This window comes from Podarcis pityusensis (assembly GCF_964106645.2).
Source record: "Podarcis pityusensis genome assembly, chromosome: Z".
Classification (NCBI taxonomy): Eukaryota; Metazoa; Chordata; class Lepidosauria; order Squamata; family Lacertidae; genus Podarcis; species Podarcis pityusensis.
Window position 1 is genome coordinate 28400303 of NC_138044.1, and position 23641 is coordinate 28423943.

General features: G+C 42.2%; 1 protein-coding gene across 1 annotated transcript; it reads right to left on the reverse strand.

Annotated features, from left to right (window-relative positions):
• Positions 1-1053: 1053 nt before the first annotated feature.
• ITM2A (integral membrane protein 2A) lies at positions 1054-12833 on the reverse strand. Its single transcript, XM_080991328.1, has 6 exons — positions 12540-12833; positions 7035-7166; positions 5457-5645; positions 3901-4011; positions 2796-2946; positions 1054-2175 (listed from the first exon to the last, which is right to left on the reverse strand). The coding sequence occupies exons 1-6, from the start codon at positions 12621-12623 to the stop codon at positions 2087-2089; spliced, it is 756 nt and encodes a 251-aa protein (XP_080847454.1). The 5' UTR covers positions 12624-12833; the 3' UTR covers positions 1054-2086.
• Positions 12834-23641: the final 10808 nt, after the last annotated feature.

A 23641-nucleotide genomic window follows, 5' to 3' on the forward strand; every position in this document is an offset into this window, starting at 1 on the left:
ATAGTTAGCTAATTTTTACCAACAAGCCACCACTTGTAGCAGTAGATACCTGTTCCTCCCCCACAACCATGGAGTACCTAAAGAAAAGGTTGTAGGTAAGGGGATCAAGTAATTAAAAAGTGCAGCACTTCTTTAATTGTGGAAAGACAAAGGTAGTTCCTGTAGGCAGAATGGCTCCATGATCCAATGTTCTATAGGCAGGCAGTGACAACCATGAACAGCTTTTGAAAGGGTACTTATCCCCACCAGGTAGAAGGAAGCCCCCCATAGTCTATAACAAACCCCATAGTCTATAACAAACTAAAAAATAATAACACTAAAGCCTGCAAAAATAAAAAGTGGACCTGTTTCTGGAACTAGAAAGTGTTTATTCTCTGAGGCAGGCTGGGATATATAATTAAAGCTCCTATCAGAATCACCTAAGGTCTGTAAGTTATTAACTTGTCTTGCATGGCAAAAGGTAACTAAAGAGACCACTTTCCATATTTAAAAGAAAAGTACCACAAGACTTCAGACAGCAACAGTCCAGTGCACTAGATCAATTTTTAAGATGGACTTGCATTTGTATTAAAGGATGAAGGACAAAGTAGCCTATCTGACAGCTTCTTTATTTGGTGTATGGGAAGGTTTTCAGGAAACAGGATTCACAAGCACCTCTCACCCCACCCATGAATAAATGAATTCAGCAGGCTAAATTATGCCTCTCTCAGGTGCATACTTTATTCTCCAACTATATACAAGTTACATACTTTATTCTTTGTTAGTCTGTGAGAAAAGGAAACCCTGTGATCAATTCCTCCACGCCTTTAGCTCTAGAGATACACAAATCTTTGCCTATAATTCAGAACAATGATGGCAAAACACAAACATGAAAGCCTAAGTTTCTCAGGAAACTAGATTCTGCACCTAATATAACATTCTGAAGTACTGTAGAATACATGGTTCTTGACTATAGCAGTTTCAGCGCAGGAGTGATACGCTACCAATATTTTGACAGCATTAATATTCCCTCTCACAATTACTTTTATTGCCAACAAAGTGAGACCACCACCATAGTCTTAAAGTAACATTTATTGGAGGGCTGCAGGATTTGTGAGAAATATAAAGTCCCTTATACAAAACACTCAGCAGCTCACTAACAATCCCTTTACCATCGTGTACCACAGTCTTCAGCAAAGATAATACTTTCAACTGCAGTCTTAGTGCTACTGTGCTTATAAGAAGTTATTCTCAAATATAGGCTTGGGGGGGTTGAAATTCACAGCTACAGAAACAATGACAATTGGGCCAAATCAGGTTGTAATTACATAAGCTTGCAATAAAGATGTTGAAACCAGTCCAGTGGCAAAATACTAACATAAAAGCTTTTAAAGAGTAACTGCTCCTGAACATATAACTAAATATCACCAAAGAACCAAAATAAAGAAGTACTAAAGTCAACTCAGGGAAGGTTCCAAATATACATACAAGTTCAATACAGTAATTGCACAAAATGGAAAAAAATGTTTATGATTACCAAGGTTAGTTTACATGCTTTTTCTATGAAGTTCAAATAAACCTTAGAAGTCTTGATGTAGTTTCTTACCAGACTTACCGTAGAGCAATCCTACAGAGCTACACATAAATGTGCAAACCAGATATTAATGTGTTACTTTCATCATTCTGTAAAGAGTCAGGTGTTAACTGGACTACATTTCTATGTAGGAATTTGCTACTTGCAGTCCTTTTTTAAATTAGTTTGAGGCTGCAATCCTACACACTTAATTTGGAGTAAGTCTCTTAACAAAATAAGACTTCCAAGTAGACGTGTAAGACTATGCTGTGAAACCGATAATCAGGTGGGTATAGGGTATTCACTTTTGTGTTAGCAAGTGCAAATGAAAGCTAGAAAATTTAGCCACACCAGGGACACAAAGAAAAAATCATGGTAAATTTGGAATTTCCTTCTTTTGTTTTTAAATTTAAGCAACCCACAAAAAAGCATAAGGTTTTGATTATCACTGCATGTTTTAATTCTGAAAATAAAGATATAAAGCTTCGACTTCTTAATGAAGATGTGTGATTGTCACTTTCTACCCTGTACTTTTCACTGCTGACAGATCTTGGTTTCCACAACAAACAAGTTTTCAAAGTGCCGGATTGAATGACACTTTTCAGCTGAGCGTTTCTGGAGGCCTAAATAAGAGAACACAACACCAATTAATGCTGAACAGTATATGAAGATTTCAGAAGATTTATTTCCTGGTTAGTCTGTTTATGGCTGCATGTGCCAAGCTGAATGCATCTATTGATTTAAAACCAGGGAAATGCAATTCTGGAAGGAGTGTTAGGGATAGTGATGTGCAGGTTGGGTACAAACACTTTTCCTACCCTGGAAATGAGCCACTGTGTGAAGTTTCCCACATTTCACTAGCTAAATACTGAACCAAATACTTCCAAAATACCATCAAGCAAGACACCAATGCAGCTAACTGTTCAAAACATTTTTAGATTCTGAACAAAATCTTAAATTTCTGACTTTATCAGAATATTCATGCTTGAACTACTGCTAGAGGTGTTAACATTGACTTTTCACCAGTTTAATTTAATGATTTAGTCTCACCATGTACCTCCACTTTCCCATATGTAACCTTAGAAAGAAAAAGCCTTTTCTATTAAAGGAAAATTAAAAAAGAAAAAACTAGATAGATTTGTCAAGTAAAGCTCTTTCTGGAAGCTTACAGAAGATTTTTAGATTTTATTTTTTTCTGCTTAAGATAAGAAGCTAAGTTTACATTCTCAGTTGAAATACTCACCATTGGTCTTATCTCTGTGCTGAAGCCTGAAAGTTTCCTTCCCTACACAGAGCTGGTAAATGAAAATGCCCAGATCCGACACATTATCAATCTTTTCTGTCACAACCATTTCTTCACGAACAAGGTAAGTCTGAGGCAAATAGGAACCAGTCTGTAGAAAAACACAAATATCACCAATATGAATATTTGCAATTCTTTTTTTTCAATACCCAAAGAAGAAGATTCACATTTGCAAAGGAACTTTAAATAAAGGGAGCAACTATACATGTGGAATCTATGAGAAAAGGTGAAAACTTCAGATGATTAAAGCAAGATTTATTGCAGATAGTGTGCCCAGATCTTGATCACAAAAGGTTATTCCTTGGGGTCATGTTTCTAGGAGTTCTTACCAAATGCACTTGATAGAAATTTCTGAAGAAGGATTTGTCCATGAATAATGATAATTTCTCTTGCTTCCTAGTATGGTGTGTGTGTGTGTGTGTGTGTGTGTGTGTGTGTGTGTGTATAAACCTCTGACTTTTGCATGGCTAGAATATAGCTTCCTGTACCAAGGTAGTAGTTAAATCCATTACTCCACCCCCTGTTGGCATTTGGCTTCCAGGCTGCCCAGAAGTGAATGTGAACCTTAGACTGAAAAAGGCTCCCCGCACCAATCCACTTGTAAGGAAGTCTCAGTTTAATGTAGTTTACTATTTAAGTATGCTTGATTTAGGAAGCAGCCCCTGCCTGGGTTTGTAACAAAGTTAAGTAGAGATCTATTCAGTCTCATCAGCTGCCTGCATCTAAATGCAAGTAAGAAGGTCTAGACATAGTTAGGCTTGTCCTATCTCTGCCTATAAATTCTGAGTGACGCAAATAAAAACATTACGTGCATCATACTGAAAACAGTGTTTATACTTTTGGCATCAGTGATACAGATGCTCTCAATAAGCCATCAGTCAACCAACACTGGTCATCAACAGACTTTTTGTAAGCAAGCTACGTGCCAGCTAAAGAAAGATATCGCTGAAGAAAAGATACCATTGATAAACAATAATACATTTCACTGTCTTCATAGAAAAAGAAAACTCTTCCCCATGTTACACTGAAATATAACAATGCAAACCGTTAATTTTGAAAAGAGGTCCATCAGATTCCGTGGTGGCATAACAATGGATGTGTTCAGAGGGATCACATAGCAGTTACCCAGCTGCAGATCAAGGTAGGCAGTCAGGAGCTGCAAGAAGAAACAGGAAATCTCAGTAATTTGAATACATACATTAATACGCCTGTTGTCTTGGTCTCTAAGATAACAGAAGGAATCTCAAGAGTAGGAAATTTTCCCGTCTCCTCCTTTTTCCAGCAGCAACGTGTGATCAGTTCCACATTATTCAAGAGGGTTCCCCAACCCTCTAGAGAGGCAGTTTAGGAGTCTTAATGAGTGAGTATAGGTGGGAAGAGGGGGCAGAAAACTTTCCTTCACTTAACTTCCTTAAGTCATTGTTTTTAAATTAGTTCTTATAAAAATATTCCAAGTGCTTTACAGATTAAATCAATGAAATTATGTAACCGATTTGAAGAGAAGCAATAAAGTTTCAAGTACTGGGATTTATCAAAAGGTTCCCTTCCAACACAGAGAAAGAGTCCTTTCCAATGGAGTAAGAGAATCTATTTTGGCAAGCAAAGATGCTAATAACTTTTTAAAACAGCCATTCTAACCATAGGTCTTAGAGTAATACATTCTTGACATCCATTTTGAAGATAAGCAATTTGCACATAAATCACTTACAAGTCATGTAACAAGTTTAAGGTGGCAGAGAGAAGATGACATAGTGACAACAGAACCAAGAATAAAAAAGGAGATTTATTATCTGAAAATAAGTGTTAAGTCTATGTTGATTACCAACCTTATTGGAAAGTTTTATAAATAGCAGCTTTGCATAGTTACATTCATACTCTTAAAAAATACATAGAATTATAGACTGCAAAGCATGGCAGACCTATGTATCTCAAAACACAGTTACAGCCAGAACACTACTGTTGTGGAATGTAAGGCACCAGCCCCTTTCCAGGATCACCATTACTATGCGTTCAGTCTTTCAGCACAAAGTTTCAACCTATTTTCACTCTGAATTAAGGCACTTTCTTAAACCTATACACGATAATGAATAACTGCTACCAGTGGACAGGCTACAGCAGGGGTGGGAACTGCTAGCCTGTGATACATCCACATGTGACCCACACTCTCCACTTCAGTCTTTTGTTTCCCTCTTCCTTGAAATGGTAGCTCCCAAACTGCCCACCACAACTTTTCCTAACACAAGTATACACCCTCAGGAGCTGCTACCTGAAATGTAAAGAGACTGCATTTTAAAAGGGGCGGGGGACTAATAATGGACAATTTAACACACAAAATTAGGACTCAAAAAGGGAGAAACATTCGTGATTTTTTTTAGGCAAGACTAGTAGCCAGTAAGCTGAAGCTGTGAATTATGTGCTTGTACTAACTTGCACCAGGTGAACCAAAATTAAAGCAAGCAACAAGGCTAGCTGTTACTATCATCATTTCTGTTATTTGATGTAGAAGGATGAGGGTGTTTGTTTTTTTGTGTTGCCAATTATGAAAACTCAACAGATGGTGTAATTTTCAAAAAGAAAAGTTCTAGACTTGTCACAACTCACCCTTTCAAAGTCATGAACAATAGCCGCAGGATCACTGTCAGAGAATTTTGGAACAGGAACCTGAATGATGGCAATATTATCATCCTCACGAATGTCAGCTTCTTCAGCAATGGGCAAGAAGTAGGGTTCGGCTGCCTGCTCTTGCTGATCCTCTCCCGCATAACACATCTGCCCACGCATCATTGCACGCTAAAAATAAATCACAGTAATCAATTATGAGACTTCTTTTAGGGACAGATTATCCACTGCTATTTAGAGCAGACCCATTTAAAATTATTAACTTGGGTCTGTTAATTGCAATGGGTCTACTCCAAGTATAACTTAGCTGTGTATAAGCCAGCATTGGTTTGCCACAATCATAATGCATTTTAGCAGGCTTTCCACTTCTGTAGTGTCACCTGAAATAAAATCAATATTGGGCAAAAAAAAAAAATCTAGTGAGGGCAAGTGTTTTTGTGGTTCTGTTAGTTGCAATAAAGTCATTTAATTACAGTTCGAAAACAACAAAAAATCAGAGGTGCGTAAGAGATATATGCAAAGAAATACAAATTACTTCCAAGTTTGTTGTTTTCCAGCAAAGATGCTGTAATTTTTTGAGTTAATGTGGAACAAATGTACAGGATACTGTTTCACATTTGTTTAAGTCTTTTCAGTTTATTAGAGGAAGGCATTTCTCCATTTCATTGGATGCACGAGAGAACAGTAATAAATGACATTCCAATTGTACCTAACCCCTTGTAAAATATATGTGCAAGACTGGTGCAGACAAGCGGAAAAGGTGACTTTCTATGTGTGAATTGTGTGATGGCACTTTGTAACAAATACTTGTATTAAACATTTCCACAAATTCCTCCTGACTCAATGTTTTGTCTATTAAACTTTGTTCAGAACATGTGGCTTATATATAGTCTGTTAATATATAAGCTCACAGCAGTTTGAGTTGTGTTTGCAAAGTCCTTCAAGAAAATAGCAGATCTGCTACAATCACACAGTTAAATAAAAGTTTTGAACTTTCCTGCATATTTTTTAAAAAATATTTTGGTGGGGGGCAGGAAGATAAGACTTGGTCCCCAACACCACTAAGATGTCCAAGGCCAGCTTACCATCTCAGGATGCTTCAGTGCAGAGTCTGGCACCCAAATCATGGCAAGCAGCAGAACTGCCAAGAATGCCAGTCCTACTGAGGCAGACACGGAAGCTTCAGGGAAGGATGCATCCGAGATCCTGCAAGACCCAAGGATCTCACAGGGCCCCATGGGGCCAATCACAGTACAAGGACAAGAAGGGGGAAAGCCAAGATGGTGGCTCCCAGGACTGAGGCCTCAGTTCAGCAAGATAACTCTGGCTGTCCCAGTCACAAACATGAGAGGAATCTAGGCATATTCACTTTTTAAGTTCTTAGCTTCCTCAGTGCCACCGCTCTGAGGTGCAGATCTAAGTTTAGACCCATATTCCAATTCAGTTACATATCATGCTTACACTGTGTGGAATATTATGCTTATTTTGTATGTTTATATTTGCTTTGTCAATTTTATCTGCAAAAGAAAAAAAGGGGGGAAAGAGTTGTATTTCCATTACCCTTGGCATGAAGTACTTATAGAGGCAGGCTCCACCAACCACCACTCCTGCTAATATAAGCGCAAGACCCAAAAGAATCAGCAGACATCTTCCAGATGAACTTTCATGCCCATGTGTTGCAACTTCTGGATCCTTCAGGAGAGAGAGAGAGAGAGAGAGAGAGAGAGAGAGAGAGAACTTAAGTTCTTTGTTGTCTTGGAGACAATATTTTCTTTAACTAATTACACCTCACCTTGACTCAGCAGGATGATACCACACTTCAAGGTGAAAGCCAACAGTACCAGACAACACCCTTGAGAAATGTTTGACCCAAGGATGCCATAGTACACCTATATTTCATTCATAGGAGAATGGAACGTGTTTTGAGCCCTTTGTTTGTGTTTAAAACAAGGATGCCATAACATCTGCTTTAAACACAAGCAGTGAATTGCCTTTAAAAAACTACAGATGGAGTTGTGCCTCCTGTTAAATTACAGAACGATGCTACAGTGAATTTTGCCTACTAGGCTGCAAAAATAAAGGTTTCACATTTTAAACTTCCCTCAACATAATTAAGCTCATTGTTCCCTCCCCTTCCAAGTCAATCCTTCCTTAAGTGTTAGGCAGGGATGGGGAACCTGTGGCATTCTAAATGTTGAACTCCAATTCCCATCAGTTCCAGACATCATGGCCAATGGTCAGGGGTGATTGGAGCTGTTCCTCAGTAACATCTGGCAGTTATAACTTCTATAACTCTTTACAGTTATAAAAAGTCAATTTACTTATTCAACACCATTTGCTCCTTGCTCATATTTATGGCAAAGAACATTTAAAGGGGTTGTGGTTAACTGCAAATATACACAAAACCACAAAATTCTGATGACCTTCCAATCCATAGTTGCTAACATCAAGATCATATTTATGAGGTGTGTGACTTCAAAAGGAAGATTATTTCCATAATTCTAAAAACAAAAGCAGTATGACTCAATGACATGCATCCTTAGCCTTGTTTGTTCAAGAGCATTATCAGCTGAGAGGTTTCAGTGTGGCGTTTGCAATATTTTTTAAAAATATTGAGTTTTAAAACAGGAAATTCAGATGTTGAACCGATTTCAAGGATCTTTGTCCACTCAAATAATCAGTACAGTAGGACTATAAAAGTATTCAAAGGGTTGGCAAGATGAGACATTCCTCCTGCTTACCTCTCCACCCTCATATTTAGAAGAGGAACAGCAAGTTATAAACTATCGAAAAAGAAGCATCAGCAGATTCTGAACTTCTACTATGCAAATAATATTCTAGTTCTCTGAGAACCTAATATGCTGTTGAAGCAATTTTGCCAGTTAACAGTGCTAGATATGTGGCTTTTTAAAAAAGGGGGGGGCAATACTAACAGCCAAAACATATTTGCACTTTTAGTAAGCAAGTAGCTTGGGTTCTAAAGTTTCAGAATCCATATAATTGTCTAATATAATTTCAGTTCTGCTCTACATGTAGTTAACTTCATCAAGTGTTCAGCTGTGTATATACAAGCCAGGAAGATTTCTTCACTAGTTTGCTCAAGCATCTTGAAATCTGATGCTAGCATGTTAAAATTAAATATGCTTTTTCCAGCTTCAATTATGTCATTTAGTTGAAGCCAAGCATCTTCAAAAATCCGGAGTCAGGCACCGTGGTCAAGTTGTAACCTGCCTTTTAACTGATCCAGTGTAAACAAAGAAAAGAGCAGGCACCAATGTGCTACCTGTACAATCATAAAATGTACTGTTCCTGCACAGTTCACAAGTAATTATTAGTAACACTGGTTATTTCCACATCAGCTTTTGGGACAACTACTCATGTACTATTGCAAAGATCAAGACAATTTAATTTCATGCACAAATATATATTTTATTCCAGTCAAAGCCTGGTTTAATTCAACTTCATGTATTACAGAAAATCCCAATATTAGTAACACCAAAACCAAAATATTTACAATCATCTCTTTTTAGCCCTTCCCTTTTTGCAAGGAACTCACTGAATTGCAGGGTGGGGAACAACCCTGAAGCTGGAAAGCTAAACATTCTTCTGAATGTGCCAGACACAGGATAATACACAAACAGTTGCGCCCCTAGCCCACCAGAAAAAAAATCAGAAAGCAATAAACTCGACCTTAGACTCTTATGCAATGTTAGACAGTTCAAAATGTTAAAACTGTATGTTCAAGTATAAGTTTTGCAAGACTGCAGATAATAAAATAGGATTCTGCAGTAAATAGCAAAATTAGTATTAGAATGTAACAGCCACAACAGTATTTCCTTTCTGCCCAAAGAACTGTCATGCATGTCTTCTTGATACTTAATAACAAGTGAGCCTGCACATTAATTGGCTAATCTCACAATCCCAAACAGCAATTCATTCTTTTCAAGTAACTACCTGCCAAATTTCATTATAGTACTAATAGTTGCATGTTTAAACATATGAAGCTGCCTTATAACTTGCCCAATATTGTCTATTCAGCAGACTATTGGTCCAACTACACAAATCAGTGGCAGATCCAGGCCAATTGGATGTCTGCTGCAGTCCTGTCTAGAGGTGGGAGTAGAATATGTGATTTATAACATTAGAGAAAGACATGAAAATTAGTTATGCATAGTCTATAACCTGACTGGGAAATTTTTGAGGGACTGAATGTGGGGGCGGAGAGTACCTTTTGGCACATTGCATCCTTTTGGCACATTACATTGTACCACTGCTTTACAGAGATTACATAGTAACCCAACATTTGAAGACAGGTCTGTACCTATCATGTGTATTACAAGCCTGCCTAGCAGCATCTCCTAAAGGCTCACAAAGAAATCTTTCCCAGACTCTCTGCTCCAAGAGGTTCTTTGGCTGGTTATCAGGAACCAAACCGGGGATGTTGCATAAACTTTGCTAGTCATCAGTAGCCTCCACCCTCTGAATCATTATGCCAATACAAATGCTGAATTGCAAAACAAATTTCTCATAATGCTTTTGCTTGCACAATCTCAAAAGTGAACTGTAACACTAGAAAAAGCAGGTCTGCCACTTGTTGGAAATTTGTAGGAAATAAGGGTTCAGGCACATTTCAGTTCAATTATTTCACCTAAAATGAAAGTAAGAAGAGAGGAAACATCTGTGAAAACAAAGCAACATTTCCATTTGATGTTTGAAAGGATTCTATTTATGCACCACTCATACCTGTTTTTTTGACTGCTAGACAGGAAACTAGGCAAGGTTGTCTAGTCAGACTCCTCTTGGGTGAGGAGGATGCATGTGATGGTTATCTTTATTATGTTTTGCTAAGGGAAATATTGGGGCCTTCTGTAGATTTTGCTTCCATGTAAATATGCTTAGAACCATAAAATATGGATCACCTGTAATGTTGAGACACTTTTGTATAAATGAAAACTCAAAGTTTTGGAACTAGGCCTTCACATGCCTCAAATTTAGGCATGAACTCTCCATCAGAGTCAAGACATATCTGCAAACCAATCAAATGTACATCTTTCATCAGAAACAAGCCACACTGCATTTAGTGAGCTTTCTCCCAGGTAAAAATGGGCAGGGATAGAAGGCCAAATTTAAGATTATGTTATTAAGAGCTTGCATTTAGTTTCTAATGCATTGTGGATTTTACTGAAAATTAAGGATTTAAAATATTCAGTGATCACATGGGATCTACAATCAACCAGCTTTCCACTACCTGGATCTATCCTGCAATGGAAGTGTAGCTATTTCCAACATGAGGATAAAGCAGAGATCTGTTGGTACCGAGGCAATTAAGGTTGCTTTACAAGCTACAAAGTAAGAGATGGCACACAGCTATCAGAAGTGAAGCAAGTATTTGTGTCACAATGTGGTGTTCTTCAACTGCCTGCTGCTCCCCAGTACATGTTTGCAACCATTTCCAAATGCAATCATGCACAAACATATGCACTGTCAATCAACCACTTCTTTAAATTGAGAATGAGTCACAACTTTTGTGCAGGAAAACACAAAAAAGAGCATTTGGCCAGAAAAAGACAGACACTAGCTATCCTAATGTAAATAAGCAAAAGCGACCAATACAACACTTAGGGCAACTATGAAACAGGCTTTAAAAGAAGCCTGTTTAAAAGAAGAATAGAAGTGGTCCCCTAATGCATTTGAGAGGGCTCCAGAACCTGAAAGAAGTGGAAGACTTATGCTCAAATCCTACCCTCACTTGCCTAGGGCTCATTCAACACTACCCATATATGTACTCTGATGTATATATTTTGGTTAGGCACACTGATAAGTTGTTTAAAAGGCAAAGCAGAAACCCCCATAATGAACAGGTACATTTACACAGGTGCAACGTCCCCCCCCCTTACATGTGTGGGTGTGACCTACTTCTGCACTTTTAACCGGTGAACTTAGAATCAATGTCAGCTTAAACTACTGTGTCCCGGGATCTCAGACAAATGTCTTGCACATGCTAGCAGAGATCCTTTATGTAGCTGGAGAGGCAAGGGATTAAAATCTGGCAGCCTCTTCATGCAAAGCATCTGCCATACCATTGTGTTATGGAACACCAGCATCCTTTTATAAGGTGCAGTGTCTGGGATGCTTGCAGCAGGCTACTCCACAACTAAACCACTGCTGGGTTGCAAGTGTTGGACTAAGGGAGTCACAAACCAGCACACTACACCCAGTCAAACGCAGGAGAAAATATGTTTTAATGCTATTGTTGTTATTAAAAAACCCAGCAACTATTACTTAAATTTCACATACACTCAAGGCAGCTTTGCAATCCAAATCACAAGCAGCAGCAGCATTAATTCTCCCCTTACCCTTAAAATCACCACTGTCACTATCAGTTCCTCTCTCTTTTTTGGTGTCGTCTTTTTTGGGAGTATGAGTCTGCAGGCAGGGGCTGTCGTGTATTATTATTATTATTATTATTATTATTATTATTATTACTATTATTATTATCACACACGTTATACGCGCCTAATGCAGGTGCGGGCTAGAAAAGCTAGGGGGGTCCGCGGCCTGATCCAAGCATAGCTGTCAACGTTTCCCTTTTTCTTAAAGGGAAATCACCTTATTCTGAATAGGATTCCTCGCAAGAAAAGGGAAAAGTTGACAGCTATGGATCCAAGGCACCTGCCGATTGCGAAATGGGTTTAAATGGGGGGGGGGGCAGATGGGTGTGTGTCTGAAAAGGCGAAAGAGCTGTCCGGCTAGAGATGACAGGACCCGGTCTCTGAAGTGGCCAAGGGAGTCTTAGGAATGGGGCTGCCTTTGGGGTTAAAGAGGCCTTCGCCAAGGCAGCGGCGCCATTATTTTGCTCCCCGAAGGTGCGTTATTGGGGTGCTAGTGCTGGTGGAGGGAGCGCTCCCGATGCGCGCCCCCCCTCGCACTCTCCGTCGTGTGTTTTTACTTCCCTTCTAATTCCCGTTCCGCTGCCGCCGCCACCACAAAATGGCGCCGGTGGGGGAAGGGAGATTAAAGGGCGGCCGGTTACGGGCCGACGTCGCAGCTTCGACCCGCGCTCACCTTGTCGGCCACCAGCACCTCGGCCGCCTCCTTCTTGGACTGGTCTTTGCCGGCGAAGGGCGGCTGGAAAGAGATCTTCACCATGTTGTTGGCGGCGGCTGCTGCGGCGGCGGCGGCTGTGATAGGAGCCGGGCGTCCGCCTCTTGCGCGGCGGTCGTAGTTCGCTCTGCTCCGGTTCCTTCTGCTGCTGAGGCGGCTGCTGCTGCCACAAGCGCCGATAGGGCCTCTCGGTCGGCCACCTAGATGGAGGGGCGGGGCCTAACGCGGTAAAGATAAAAAGAGTCAGGCTTAAGTAAAACAACAACAACAACAACCTCAAAGTCTTCCTCTTCCCGGCAGCGAAACGTGTTGGCCGAGACTGAAACGCGCGTAACGTGGGAATGCGCACACACGCGCACAAACACACGCGCACAAATTAATTTTGTTTGTACACACACACACACACACACACACATTCCATTTAGAAGCACTTCAAGAAGATGTAGAAATGATTTAATACTGGAAACTCAGATGAACCGAAATGGACAAATTTCGCCCGTCCCTACGTATGCTACACACAAGTGGCATTACTGCCCTGTCAGTAGATCTTAAAAGAATTTCTGGCAGGGGGGTGCAAACTTGAATAAAATACTGGGGGATAGGGGTGGGGTCTGCGCCGCGCAGGTAAGCCCCACCCTGCATAATCAATCACATGATGCCTCACACATGCACTATTTGAATGGCAATACCCATCCACTTTATTGGGGGGGGGCAGCCAAGGGGGTGCAACTGCCCCTCCATCCAGTAAATAAATAAAGTCTTTAATTAACTGACCAATCATGCTGTAGATAACTCGGTTCTGCCCGCCCCGCCCCCGTCCAACAAAGCGCCTCTACATCCATGCCTGGCCCCCTCAAATGTTTTTATGGGGGGCAAAGGGACCTCAGGCCCCTAGGAGTTGGCTCCTATGGATTATGCAATGAAACGTGTAGAACTTGGCGGCTTTGGAACAGGCCTGCTAAACGTGCCTCATACTGTACTGTATTGCAATATAACCAGGGACCAGAAAGGTTCTTGTCTGACTCCCATTTTCAAAACATAAAAAGTTGCTGCTGCTCTTAAGATTAAATAGCATAACCTGAAATGAAAGCAAGCCAAACCACCAAGAAAACAGTTTCCGGATGAGGCAGGAAAATTACCCAGCTGTGCTGTATGATAGCACAGCACCAGCACTCAGTCATCATTTTGTATCTTTCTGGTATCTCTGAATTTCATACAGCGCTAGTCAACTGCACACTCAGAGATGGGTTACCTCTGCTTCAAACAGATAGCGGAAACTTAGTGCAAGATCTTTTTGTGAGATGATCTGATACATTAACCACATGTAAAGTGTGTGTTCTGTATACATTAGAACTTCTGCAAGTACTGTTTAGATAGGCCTTGGGTGTTTCCACATAGTTTGTTGTGGCCTCGGTGCAACTCACACACGCAAGTTTGCTTGTTTGTTTGCAACAATCACATGACTTTATATTCATTAAAAATAGCATCCCATATTTCTTCCTCCCCTCATTTAATCCAGATTCATTGCTTCAGTTGTTTGTATGTACTTACCACCCCAGCAGCTCCTCTTAGGGTCCGTTTTCTGGCATTGTCTGAACACCTCATCTTGCTCTGTGGTCTATCAGCCCCTTGATCTCCTCTGCAGCACCTTCTCTTTCCTAGGCTTTGGAACTTTAGGCCACAGTCCTTCCCCACCCTCTTCCTCATTTATAAGGATCATAGAACCCCATTGCCAACAGCTGTATGTTTCCCTCACCCAGCCCTTTCTGATTTGTCTCATCAGGTCCCACTGCAAGGAAGAGAAATGGTTGTTTGGTTGCAGGGTTGTTTCTTAGCTGATCTCCATCAGCAAGCCTTGCTCACCTGCATATTCACAAGATAGAAGCACAGAGCAGGGCAGTCCCTGGTGATCCTTCAGACCAGGTCTAATGAAGAAAGAATATGGGATAGCATTTTGATGAAGACAAAAGTTATGTGGCTGCTGTGCAAAGCTTACATACATGCACCAAGTCCAGAATAAACTGTTACGTGGAAGCATCCTGTCATGTGGAAGCCACAATCTTTTTAAGCTTTCATGTTCTGAAGAACTCATAGTCCAGCATCTTCTTCGAAGCCCCTTGATCACAGTCTCACCAACAAAGGTGAGGCTGGGATAAAAGGGTACACAGCCCCCGCCTATGGGAGTTTTTAATGTTTGATGTCTCGTTATGTTTTTTTAAAATTATTCTGTTATAAGTGCATAGGCCTGCGCTTTCCTGGTCTGTGTATGAGCACTTTCTCCCCCTCTCCCATTTTTCCCAGGAAGACCCAATATCTACCAATGATTTGGAGCAAATGGCAATTCAAGTTTTCTGTGGATTATTGTTTGCTTCAATTCAGCAGCAAAGAACAGCACTTTCTTATGGAGAAAGTGTTGGGGGAAAAGAAAAAAAAAAACACTCTGACACAGACCTGGAAAGCCTAGAAATGTAGAGCATTGGTAAATGTGGATGGAGCCTTACTCAACCTTTTTCTAAACCAAAAATCCCAGACGCTGTAATCTTTTTTCATAAGGGTGCTGGCATTTCATAAGGGTCCTGGACTTGTGTTTTATTTCATCCCAGACAAACTATGAACAGCGCCAAGGTTTGTTCAGTTGCCTTTTTTGTGCTTTGTGGATGGCAGGGGGTGGGTGGGGAGATAAAAAATGTACCTATTTCATGCTACAGTCATATCCACACCATGTATTTAAAACATATTTATAACACTATGAGTCATGACTTCCCCCAAAGAATCCTGAGAACTCCACAGAGCTACAATTCCATGGGGTGAGCTCCCGTTGCTCAGTCCCAGCTCCTGCCAACCTAGCATAGAATCATAGAATCATAGAGTTGGAAGAGACCACAAGGGCCATCGAGTCCAACCCCCTGCCAAGCAGGAAACACCATCAGAGCACTCCTGACATATGGTTGTCAAGCCTCTGCTTAAAGACCTCCAAAGAAGGAGACTCCACCACACTCCTTGGCAGCAAATTCCACTGTCGAACAGCTCTTACTGTCAGGAAGTTCTTCCTAATGTTTAGGTGGAATCTTCTTTCTTGTAGTTTGGATCCATTGCTCCGTGTCCTCTTCTCTGGAGCAGCAGAAAACAACCTTTCTCCCTCCTCTATGTGACATCCTTTTATATATTTGAACATGGCTATCATATCACCCCTTAACCTCCTCTTCTAGCAGTTTGAAAGCACATCAAAGTGCAAGTAGATAAATAGGTACCGCTCCGGCAGGAAGGTAAATGGCGTTTCCATGCTCTGCTGTGGTTTGCCAGAAGCGGCTTAGTCATGCTGGCCACATGACCCGGAAGCTGTACCCCGGCTCCCTCGGCCAGTAAAGAGAGATGAGCGCCACAACCCCAGAGTCGTCTGCGACTGGACCTAACAGTCAGGGGTCCCTTTAGCTTTACATTTAAGAGTGCTTTAACACTGCTGAAAAGTTCTGCAGGTTCAGGTTGGAGAGTCAGACGAAGATTATAGCCAGGATATAGAAGCGAAACAGCAGCCAAGGGGCTTGATCTTTATTGTTGCAACAATGACTCCAAACATCAACATAGGAGATACAAACAGAAGCCGTGAACAAAGGGTGAAACCCTCTTTTAAAAGTTTTCCAGATCCTCCATAACCCCACATTGAAATCGTCACACATATGTCACAAACTAGGAGTAGCATCTTGGCTGAAAACTGATGCCTTGTCCATCAGGGATAGTTGGCATCCCTGGCGCTAGTTGAGACAGGTGATACCAGCAATCCCTGTCTTCCCGGCCAAGTCAAATACCCCTCATTGTCTCTCCCAGTATCCCAGTACTGAAACCAGTTGGTTATTGTTCTCAGAATGGGTTTGAGTCTGGCACTCCAGAGTCAGGAAGGTGAGACTTAGCACCTATCGAGTATGGGCAGGGGTACGTGACCATATGCCTGGGGGGGGGGGGTATGGCTACCCCAGGCCTCACCTTCCTCCTCTAGTTGCCATCTTTTCCCTGAGCAAAGCACCGTTGGAATGGTGAAAATCCATCACAAACGTGATTTTATATTGAACTTTAAAGCTTTAGACTATAAAAAATAGACTACGGATCTACTGGGTACAAAATAACAAGGCTAGATACAATGTTGCAAGTGAGTTTCACACTTTCACTGACTCTCAGCAGGGTTCCTCTGCAAGTCTTAGCTGCTTTTTCGGGCACAGGCGCTAAACCCGGCCAGCTGTCCATTGTCCTCCCTGGCCGGGGATGGTTCAAAGGCTGGCCCAAGGAGGTGGGAGGCACCCGCCCAGGTGAGCCCCCGCTCGGTGCCGCCAACCCCGCCCACCTGTGGGGAAGGGAGGGTGGAAATTGCAGGTACGTGGTTTGACAGCTACAGCGTCTGACAGCTGCAGTACCTGCGTAGTCTTTGTTAGGGGGCGCTGCCTCGCAAGCAGCTGTCAAAATAACAAAAGTCAAGGGATCGCTGTACTGTATGCTACGTTGTACAGCCCTTATCTAAGGGCGTATGCTTATACTACTATTAAACAATAAAGGGTTTGAAAATTAAGACGTTGGTTGGTTCATTTCTTTGTGTATTTCTTCTTTATTTTTTCCGGTAACATTAAATGTATGGTGTGGATGAGACCCAAGCCAAACAATGGCATAGCTCACAGCATTGCAATAGCAGCCACACTGTAAGAGGAACAGAGCAGCTGAGATATTCTCCGGGAAGCTGCATGTTTGCTTGTCTGCACTAAGCCATGGTTTTGTTCAGAAACAGATTTGACTAGGGCCAAGGATTAGAGTTCAACAACCAATCCCACATATACAGGGTCAAGGGTTAGACTACTTTGCTTCCACTGAGACTTCAGTCAAAGCACACATTCTTTGAGGGTGTGCAACATTTGTCCATAAGCTGCTTTTATGGGGAAACATTATTGGCAAAGTTTGGTTGTTTGCTAAATGTTCTTCAAGAGCCACATCAAGCAAGAGTCAGGGGTATGATCTTGCTGAACACCTACAAGACCTTTTTTCTTATCATTTTGTCTGCAAATACTGCATTTCAACTTTGCCCTTCAGACTGTCCTTGTGTCACTTCAGCAAACAAACTTTCCAGATAGCTAGCCCAACCAGCAGCATCAGTTCACTAAAACACTTGTTTTGCATTTGTTTTTCTTTTTACATATTATTAAAGATTTACTAATATTTACTCTAAGGCTGAATACCTGTTTGGCAGCAAGCCTAGCTGAACTCATCGGGAAATACTTCTGGATAAACATATGCAGCATCAGCCTTCACGAAAAATTGCTTGATCATAATGAAGGGTTGAACAGAGAGCAACATGTAAAAATTTAGTGCTTATCCCAACTCAGATGCATACTTATGCACCACTTAGAGAACAATCATATGCTCCCAGGAAGGGCATCCCAGGAGCCATGAAAACATTGGATATTCCCCTCCAAGGCTGGAAAGTCTGTGCCAACTTCAGAGTAGGGCTGGGCAATGTCTGGTTTTCAACACCATAGTATGTCACCAGCTAAACATCTTGATATACCAATATAACATGATGTCCAAAATAAGAATGGAGCTATATAGCGGTCTAAAACTTACACATTTTTACTTACCTTTAACATATTGTTATAACTGTTATTTTATAGTTCAGATAATTTTTACACCAGCACATTTTCTCCAGAATTAAAACTGAAGAAGTAATTACAAAACAAAGGTAAAGTGAGAGAATGTTCCCCAATCAACATTGGAGGGGGGGAGGGGGAGGAAAGATGCTTAAGAACAGGCAAGGTTGGATGAAGCAGATGGCCCTGTCTTAGCTGCTGCTTGTCCACCAGGTTTCTCTTAAGCACAGCAACCCAGGTCATGTGGGCAGGGAGGGGCAGGTTTGCAGTGATTTTTAGGAAGTCACTAGCTTGCATCAGGCATCCTACTGGGAAGACCCAGTTTTCTGAGTGCATGTTCTGGAAGTTGGGCAATAGGGGCAGTACAGGATTACTTCAGGTCGTGGTCGATGTTCTCCTGGAAACACCTAGTTTAGTTGTCCTAGGGGATTTTAACATCCAAGCCGACATGACCTTACAAGGGGCTGCTCGGGACCGTGGAAAGCATGGCCTCCATGGGGCAGACCCTGAATAAGTTTGGCCCAACTCATAGTCATGGACATGCCTTAGACCTGGTGTTCACCTCTAGTGACGGGGGTGATCTGAAACTAAGAAAAAGTGAAACAAAAGAAATGCCATGGTCAGATCACTTCCTGGTGCAACTGGACTTCTCTTTGACCCTTTCCCTCTGCAGGGAGGTGGGACCAACTTGGAGGGTCCGCCCTGCCACTTAATGGATCCAATTGGCTTCCAGAGAGTGGTAGGGGATGCTTTATCCCATGTTGATAGCCTTTCAGCTGATTCCATGGTGGTCCGCTGGAATGTGGAGTTAACCAGGGCTATCAACTGTCTGGCTCTGAAGCGCCCTCCCCAATTGCATGGAGCCCAGACAGCCCCATGGTTTTCTTCGGAGCTGAGGGCGAGGAAACAATTGCTGAGATGGCTAGAGCTTCGGTGGCAGAAACTCCTTCTGAATCAAACCATACACAGACTAGAGCTCAACGTCGAGCCTACCAAATGGTGATAGCGACGGTGAAGAAGATTTTCTTCACTGCCTCTATTGCATCTGTAGAAAATAGTAGCAGGAGACTCTTTCAGGTGGTTCTCAATTTAACGGAACCACCTTTACCATCGGGGCCTAGTAAAGACCCCAAGATCTTCTGCAACGATTTTGCAAAGTTTTTTGCAGATAGAGTTGCTCAGATTTGGGAAGAGGTAGACACCACCGTGGGAGCAGGGCTGGGGTGGGAGAGTGCTAGCACCCTGTCTGGTCAAGTTGCATGGAATCAATTTCAATCCATTACCCCCGAGTATGTGGACAGGCTGCTTGGATGTGTGAAGCCAACCACCTGTCTCCTTGATCCTTGCCCATCCTGGCTAATAAAAGCAAGCCGGGAAGGGCTGGGCAATGGGCTGTGCAGGGTGGTGAATGCTTCTCTCTATGAGGGAGCATTCCCAGACCCACTGAAAGAGGCGGTCATTAAACCGCTTCTTTAAAAAAATCTTTAGACCCAGCCAATATGGCCAACTATCGCCCAGTCTCAAATCTTCCATTCTTGGGCAAGGTGATTGAGCGGGTGGTTGCTGAACAACTCCAGGCACGCTTGGAGGGTGCAGATATTTGGATTCCTTCCAGTCGGGATTCAGGCCTTATCATGGGACTGAAACGGCCTTGGTCGTATTGGTTGATGATCTCAGGAGGGCAAGGGACAAAGGCGAGAGCTGTTTCCTAGTTCTGCTGGATCTCTCAGCGGCCTTTGACACCATCGACCATAACAGCCTCCTGGACCATCTAGAGGAGCTGAGAGCTCTGTTATACAGTGCTTCCACTCCTTCCTCTTGGGCTGTGTCGAGAAAGTGGTGGTGGGGGATGAGTGTTCAGACCCCTGGGCCCTCACTTGTGGGGTGCTTCAGGGTTCCGTTCTCTCCCCCATGCTTTTTAACATCTACATGAAGGTGCTGGGAGAGATCATCAGGGGGTTTGGACTGGGTGTCCATCAATATGCAGATGATACCCAGCTCTACCTCTCTTTCAAATCAGAACCAGTGAAGGCGGTGAAGGTCCTGTGCAAGTGCCTGGAGGCGGTTGGAGGATGGATGGCGGCTAATGGATTGAGGTTGAATCCTGACAAGACAGAAGTACTGTTCTTGGGGGACAGGAGGTGGGCGGCTGTGGAGGACTCCCTGGTTCTGAATAGGGTAACTGTGCCGCCTGAAGGACCAGGTTTGCAGCCTGGGAGTCATTTTGGACTCACAGCTGTCCATGAAGGTGCAGGTCAATTCTGTATCCAGGGCAGCTGTTTACCAGCTCCATCTGGTACACAGGCTGAGACCCTCCCTGCCCGCAGACTGTCTCGCCAGAGTGGTGCATTTTCCAGTTATCTCCCGTTTGGACTACTGCAATGCACTCTACATGGGGCTACCTTTGTTTTTGTTTTTTTTAATGATATTTATTGAGAATTTTAAAGTTACAAAAGAAAAAGAAGGAAAAAACAAGAAAAAGAGAAAAAGAAAGAAAAAAGTAGATAAAAGTAACAATTAAACAATACAAATCAATAAAAACCAAAATCAAAAAGAAAAAACAAAACACACAATACATCACAGTCAAAAAGCAAAAATAGACAAAAATTTTAAAAAACAAATCCAATATTCCCAAATCCTTAACTTTCATTAACTTATTTCATCGACCTCCTCACACCTCCCTTTTTTGTATTCTAGTTGTTAATTATCTCAGCAAATCCTTTCCATCTTTCACAATATTCTGTCATTAAATTACCTTAATCTATTTTAACCTTATCTTACCATAAAAAACCTAAAACTTAAAGCTTAAATCTTATTTATACCGAATTCTTTTAACCATAACATATTCTTACATAATTCTTTTTAACATTTCTGCTAAAGCCAAATAATTTCATTCCAACATTTTTCTAATACTCATTAATTTTACGATACTTTTCTAAATAATTTTTTTAAACTTTCTTCCAATCTTCATCCATTGTCTCTTCTTCCTGGTCTCGGGTTTTGTCAGTCCTTTCTATCCCATCCATCTAGTCCATCAACCTGGTGACCTTATATCCGAGGCTCTTAAGTCTTTTCCATGTCCCTTCCGCAGGTCTTCTTCATGTTTATACCTGTACTTTACTTTGTCTTCTGCTCCGTTCACTCGGGGAGACTCCAGCTTGACAATATTTTTGTCCCTTCTCGACAAGTCAGCCCCTTTTCCATAGTCAACACTAAAATCCATGTGGTATTTAAAGGCAAGTTTCAAGGTCCCTCCAAATTTAGGGGCCCCCACAACTCCGAGCTCCCCCCGGCCTAAAGCCAGACTTGAAAGGTCAAAACATCCCTGCATAGGGGGGTCCATCCAGCCCCCATCTCCAAGCCAAACAGAACTCCATCTCTCCAAATCTGACTTTTTCCAGGTTCATTCGTCAAATCCAACAACTCATGTTCCTGCTGGGCCACAGCTCCCTCCACCTCTGCCACCTGAGGTCCAGCAACAACCTCCTCCCTCATCTCATCTGTCACAGCACATTCCTGGATTAATTCCTGAGTGGGTTCTATATAGGTACCCACTGCCTGTCCAAAATTTCCAATGGCAACAGTCATCAAATCCATCTTCTCATGTAACTGTTCCAATAAAGCACTTGTCTTGCAAAAAGCAAGCACCAGAGCCTCTGAGCACATTCTTGTTCAAGGTCGAAGTCTGATCCCACGATCTTTATCCTTTACAGCTGCAAAGCTCCCCAGTTTGACTTTAATAACAGTTTCACATGCTCCCCCTAGGGGAAACAATTTCTATTTGTATCCATCTTTCTTTCTTTTTTTAAAAAAGCAGATCTAGCAACAAAGTTTTCCTTTTTCGGATATTTTGTCAATATTTTGTTCCTTTTAAATGCGAAAGGGAACAATGGAATCAATATGTTTCTCTTCTTTTAACTATCTGTCAAAAACGTTTGTCCATAGTCAATGAACTTCTCCAAAATGTCTGTCTTGACACCCCGCTCCCAGGTTCAAGACGGTGGAAAATTACCTTTCTTTACTCTCTCTTCTGCAGGTTTAAACAGTCTAAAAAAGGTTTTCCCCTCTTCTCCTGCTTCCAAGGGGGGTTCAGTAATTTTAAATGATGAAAATTTAGTCCTTTACAAACGACTTTCTAAACTCTAGCTTGCCGTGTCTTTGCTTCAATCTATCTACAAAAGCGGAAGGCGGACTTCCTGTTTAGACCTTCCCGCTTTCGGTGCCTAATTTAAAAATTTCATAGTCCAATTTTCCGTTCTACTCACGGGCAGTTGTTTAAAATCCAATTGTCCACAGGAAAAAGTCAGCGCTCTCCGGCAACAGCAATGCGGCTTCACTCCGTGAAAGAAGCAGTTGATTCAAAGCACCGCGCCACTCACCCCACGTCGCTCCGGATCCCCAAAACAGGGTTTCACCGCGAGTAGGGGGGGCGCAAAGGTGCCAGCCGAATCCCACGTCCACAGGCTTCTCCCGCCTGTGGTTTTTGATGGGTCTCCACCTCGCCGTGGCGGTTCAGACCCTGTTTTCCACGGAGCAGATTCCTCCCGATCGGAGGAAGTCCGCCATTGCCAGAGGCGCCAACCCGGAAGTCCATGGGGCTACCTTTGAAGGTGACCTGGAAACTACAACTAATCCAGAATGCGGCAGCTAGACTGGTGACTGGGGGCAGCCACCGAGACCACATAACACCGGTCTTGAAAGACCTACATTGGCTCCCAGTACGTTTCCGAGCACAATTTAAAATGTTGGTGTTGACCTTTAAAGCCCTAAATGGCCTCAGCCCAGTATACCTGAAAGAGCATCTCCACCCCCATCGTTCAGCTTGGACGCTGAGGTCCAGCGCCGAGGGCCTTCTGGGGGTTCCCTCACTGCGAGAAGCAAAGCTACAGGGAACCAGGCAGAGGGCCTTCTCGGTAGTGGCACATGCCCTGTGGAACATCCTCCCATCAGATGTCAAAGAGATAAACAACTACCTGACATTTAGAAGACATCTGAAGATACCTGTTTAGGGAAGTTTTTAATGTGTGACATTTTAATGTATTTTTTAATCTGTATTGGAAGCCACCCAGAGTGGCTGGGGAAACCCAGCCAGATGGGTGGGGTACAAATAAATTATTATTATTATTATTATTATTATTAAGTAAATAACCAAAGTTTATTTTTTCATGGTGGTGCCAGGGCTCTGGTATCCAAAGCCCTTGCACTGCCCTTCCCCCAAAGCCAGACTTCAGTAATCTTTTGAGGCCAATATGTGTCATTCCCCCAACTGGATCTTCTCAGTTATGGATCTTTTCAATATTGCACCATCTCACCTCTCCCTGTGTAGGAAAACTGTCAGATCTCAGACTGCAACTAAGCAAGGTGCCAGGGAAGCTCTTACTAGGCTTCTGGTTTAGGAAGGGTGGTACCAGGTTCTGAGAAAGTGGTGCCAGCAGTGCT

Excerpts from the sequence above, each read along its gene's own strand:
- ITM2A (XM_080991328.1), bottom strand. The coding sequence starts at position 12,623 with ATGGTGAAGATCTCTTTCCAGCCGCCCTTCGCCGGCAAAGACCAGTCC. Across the intron at positions 7,167-12,539 it reads AGGTGCTGGTGGCCGACAAG|GATCCAGAAGTTGCAACACA; the intron begins GTGAGCGCGGGT and ends TCTCTCCTGAAG. Across the intron at positions 2,947-3,900 it reads ACCTCTTTTCAAAATTAACG|ACTGGTTCCTATTTGCCTCA; the intron begins GTTTGCATTGTT and ends GTTTTTCTACAG.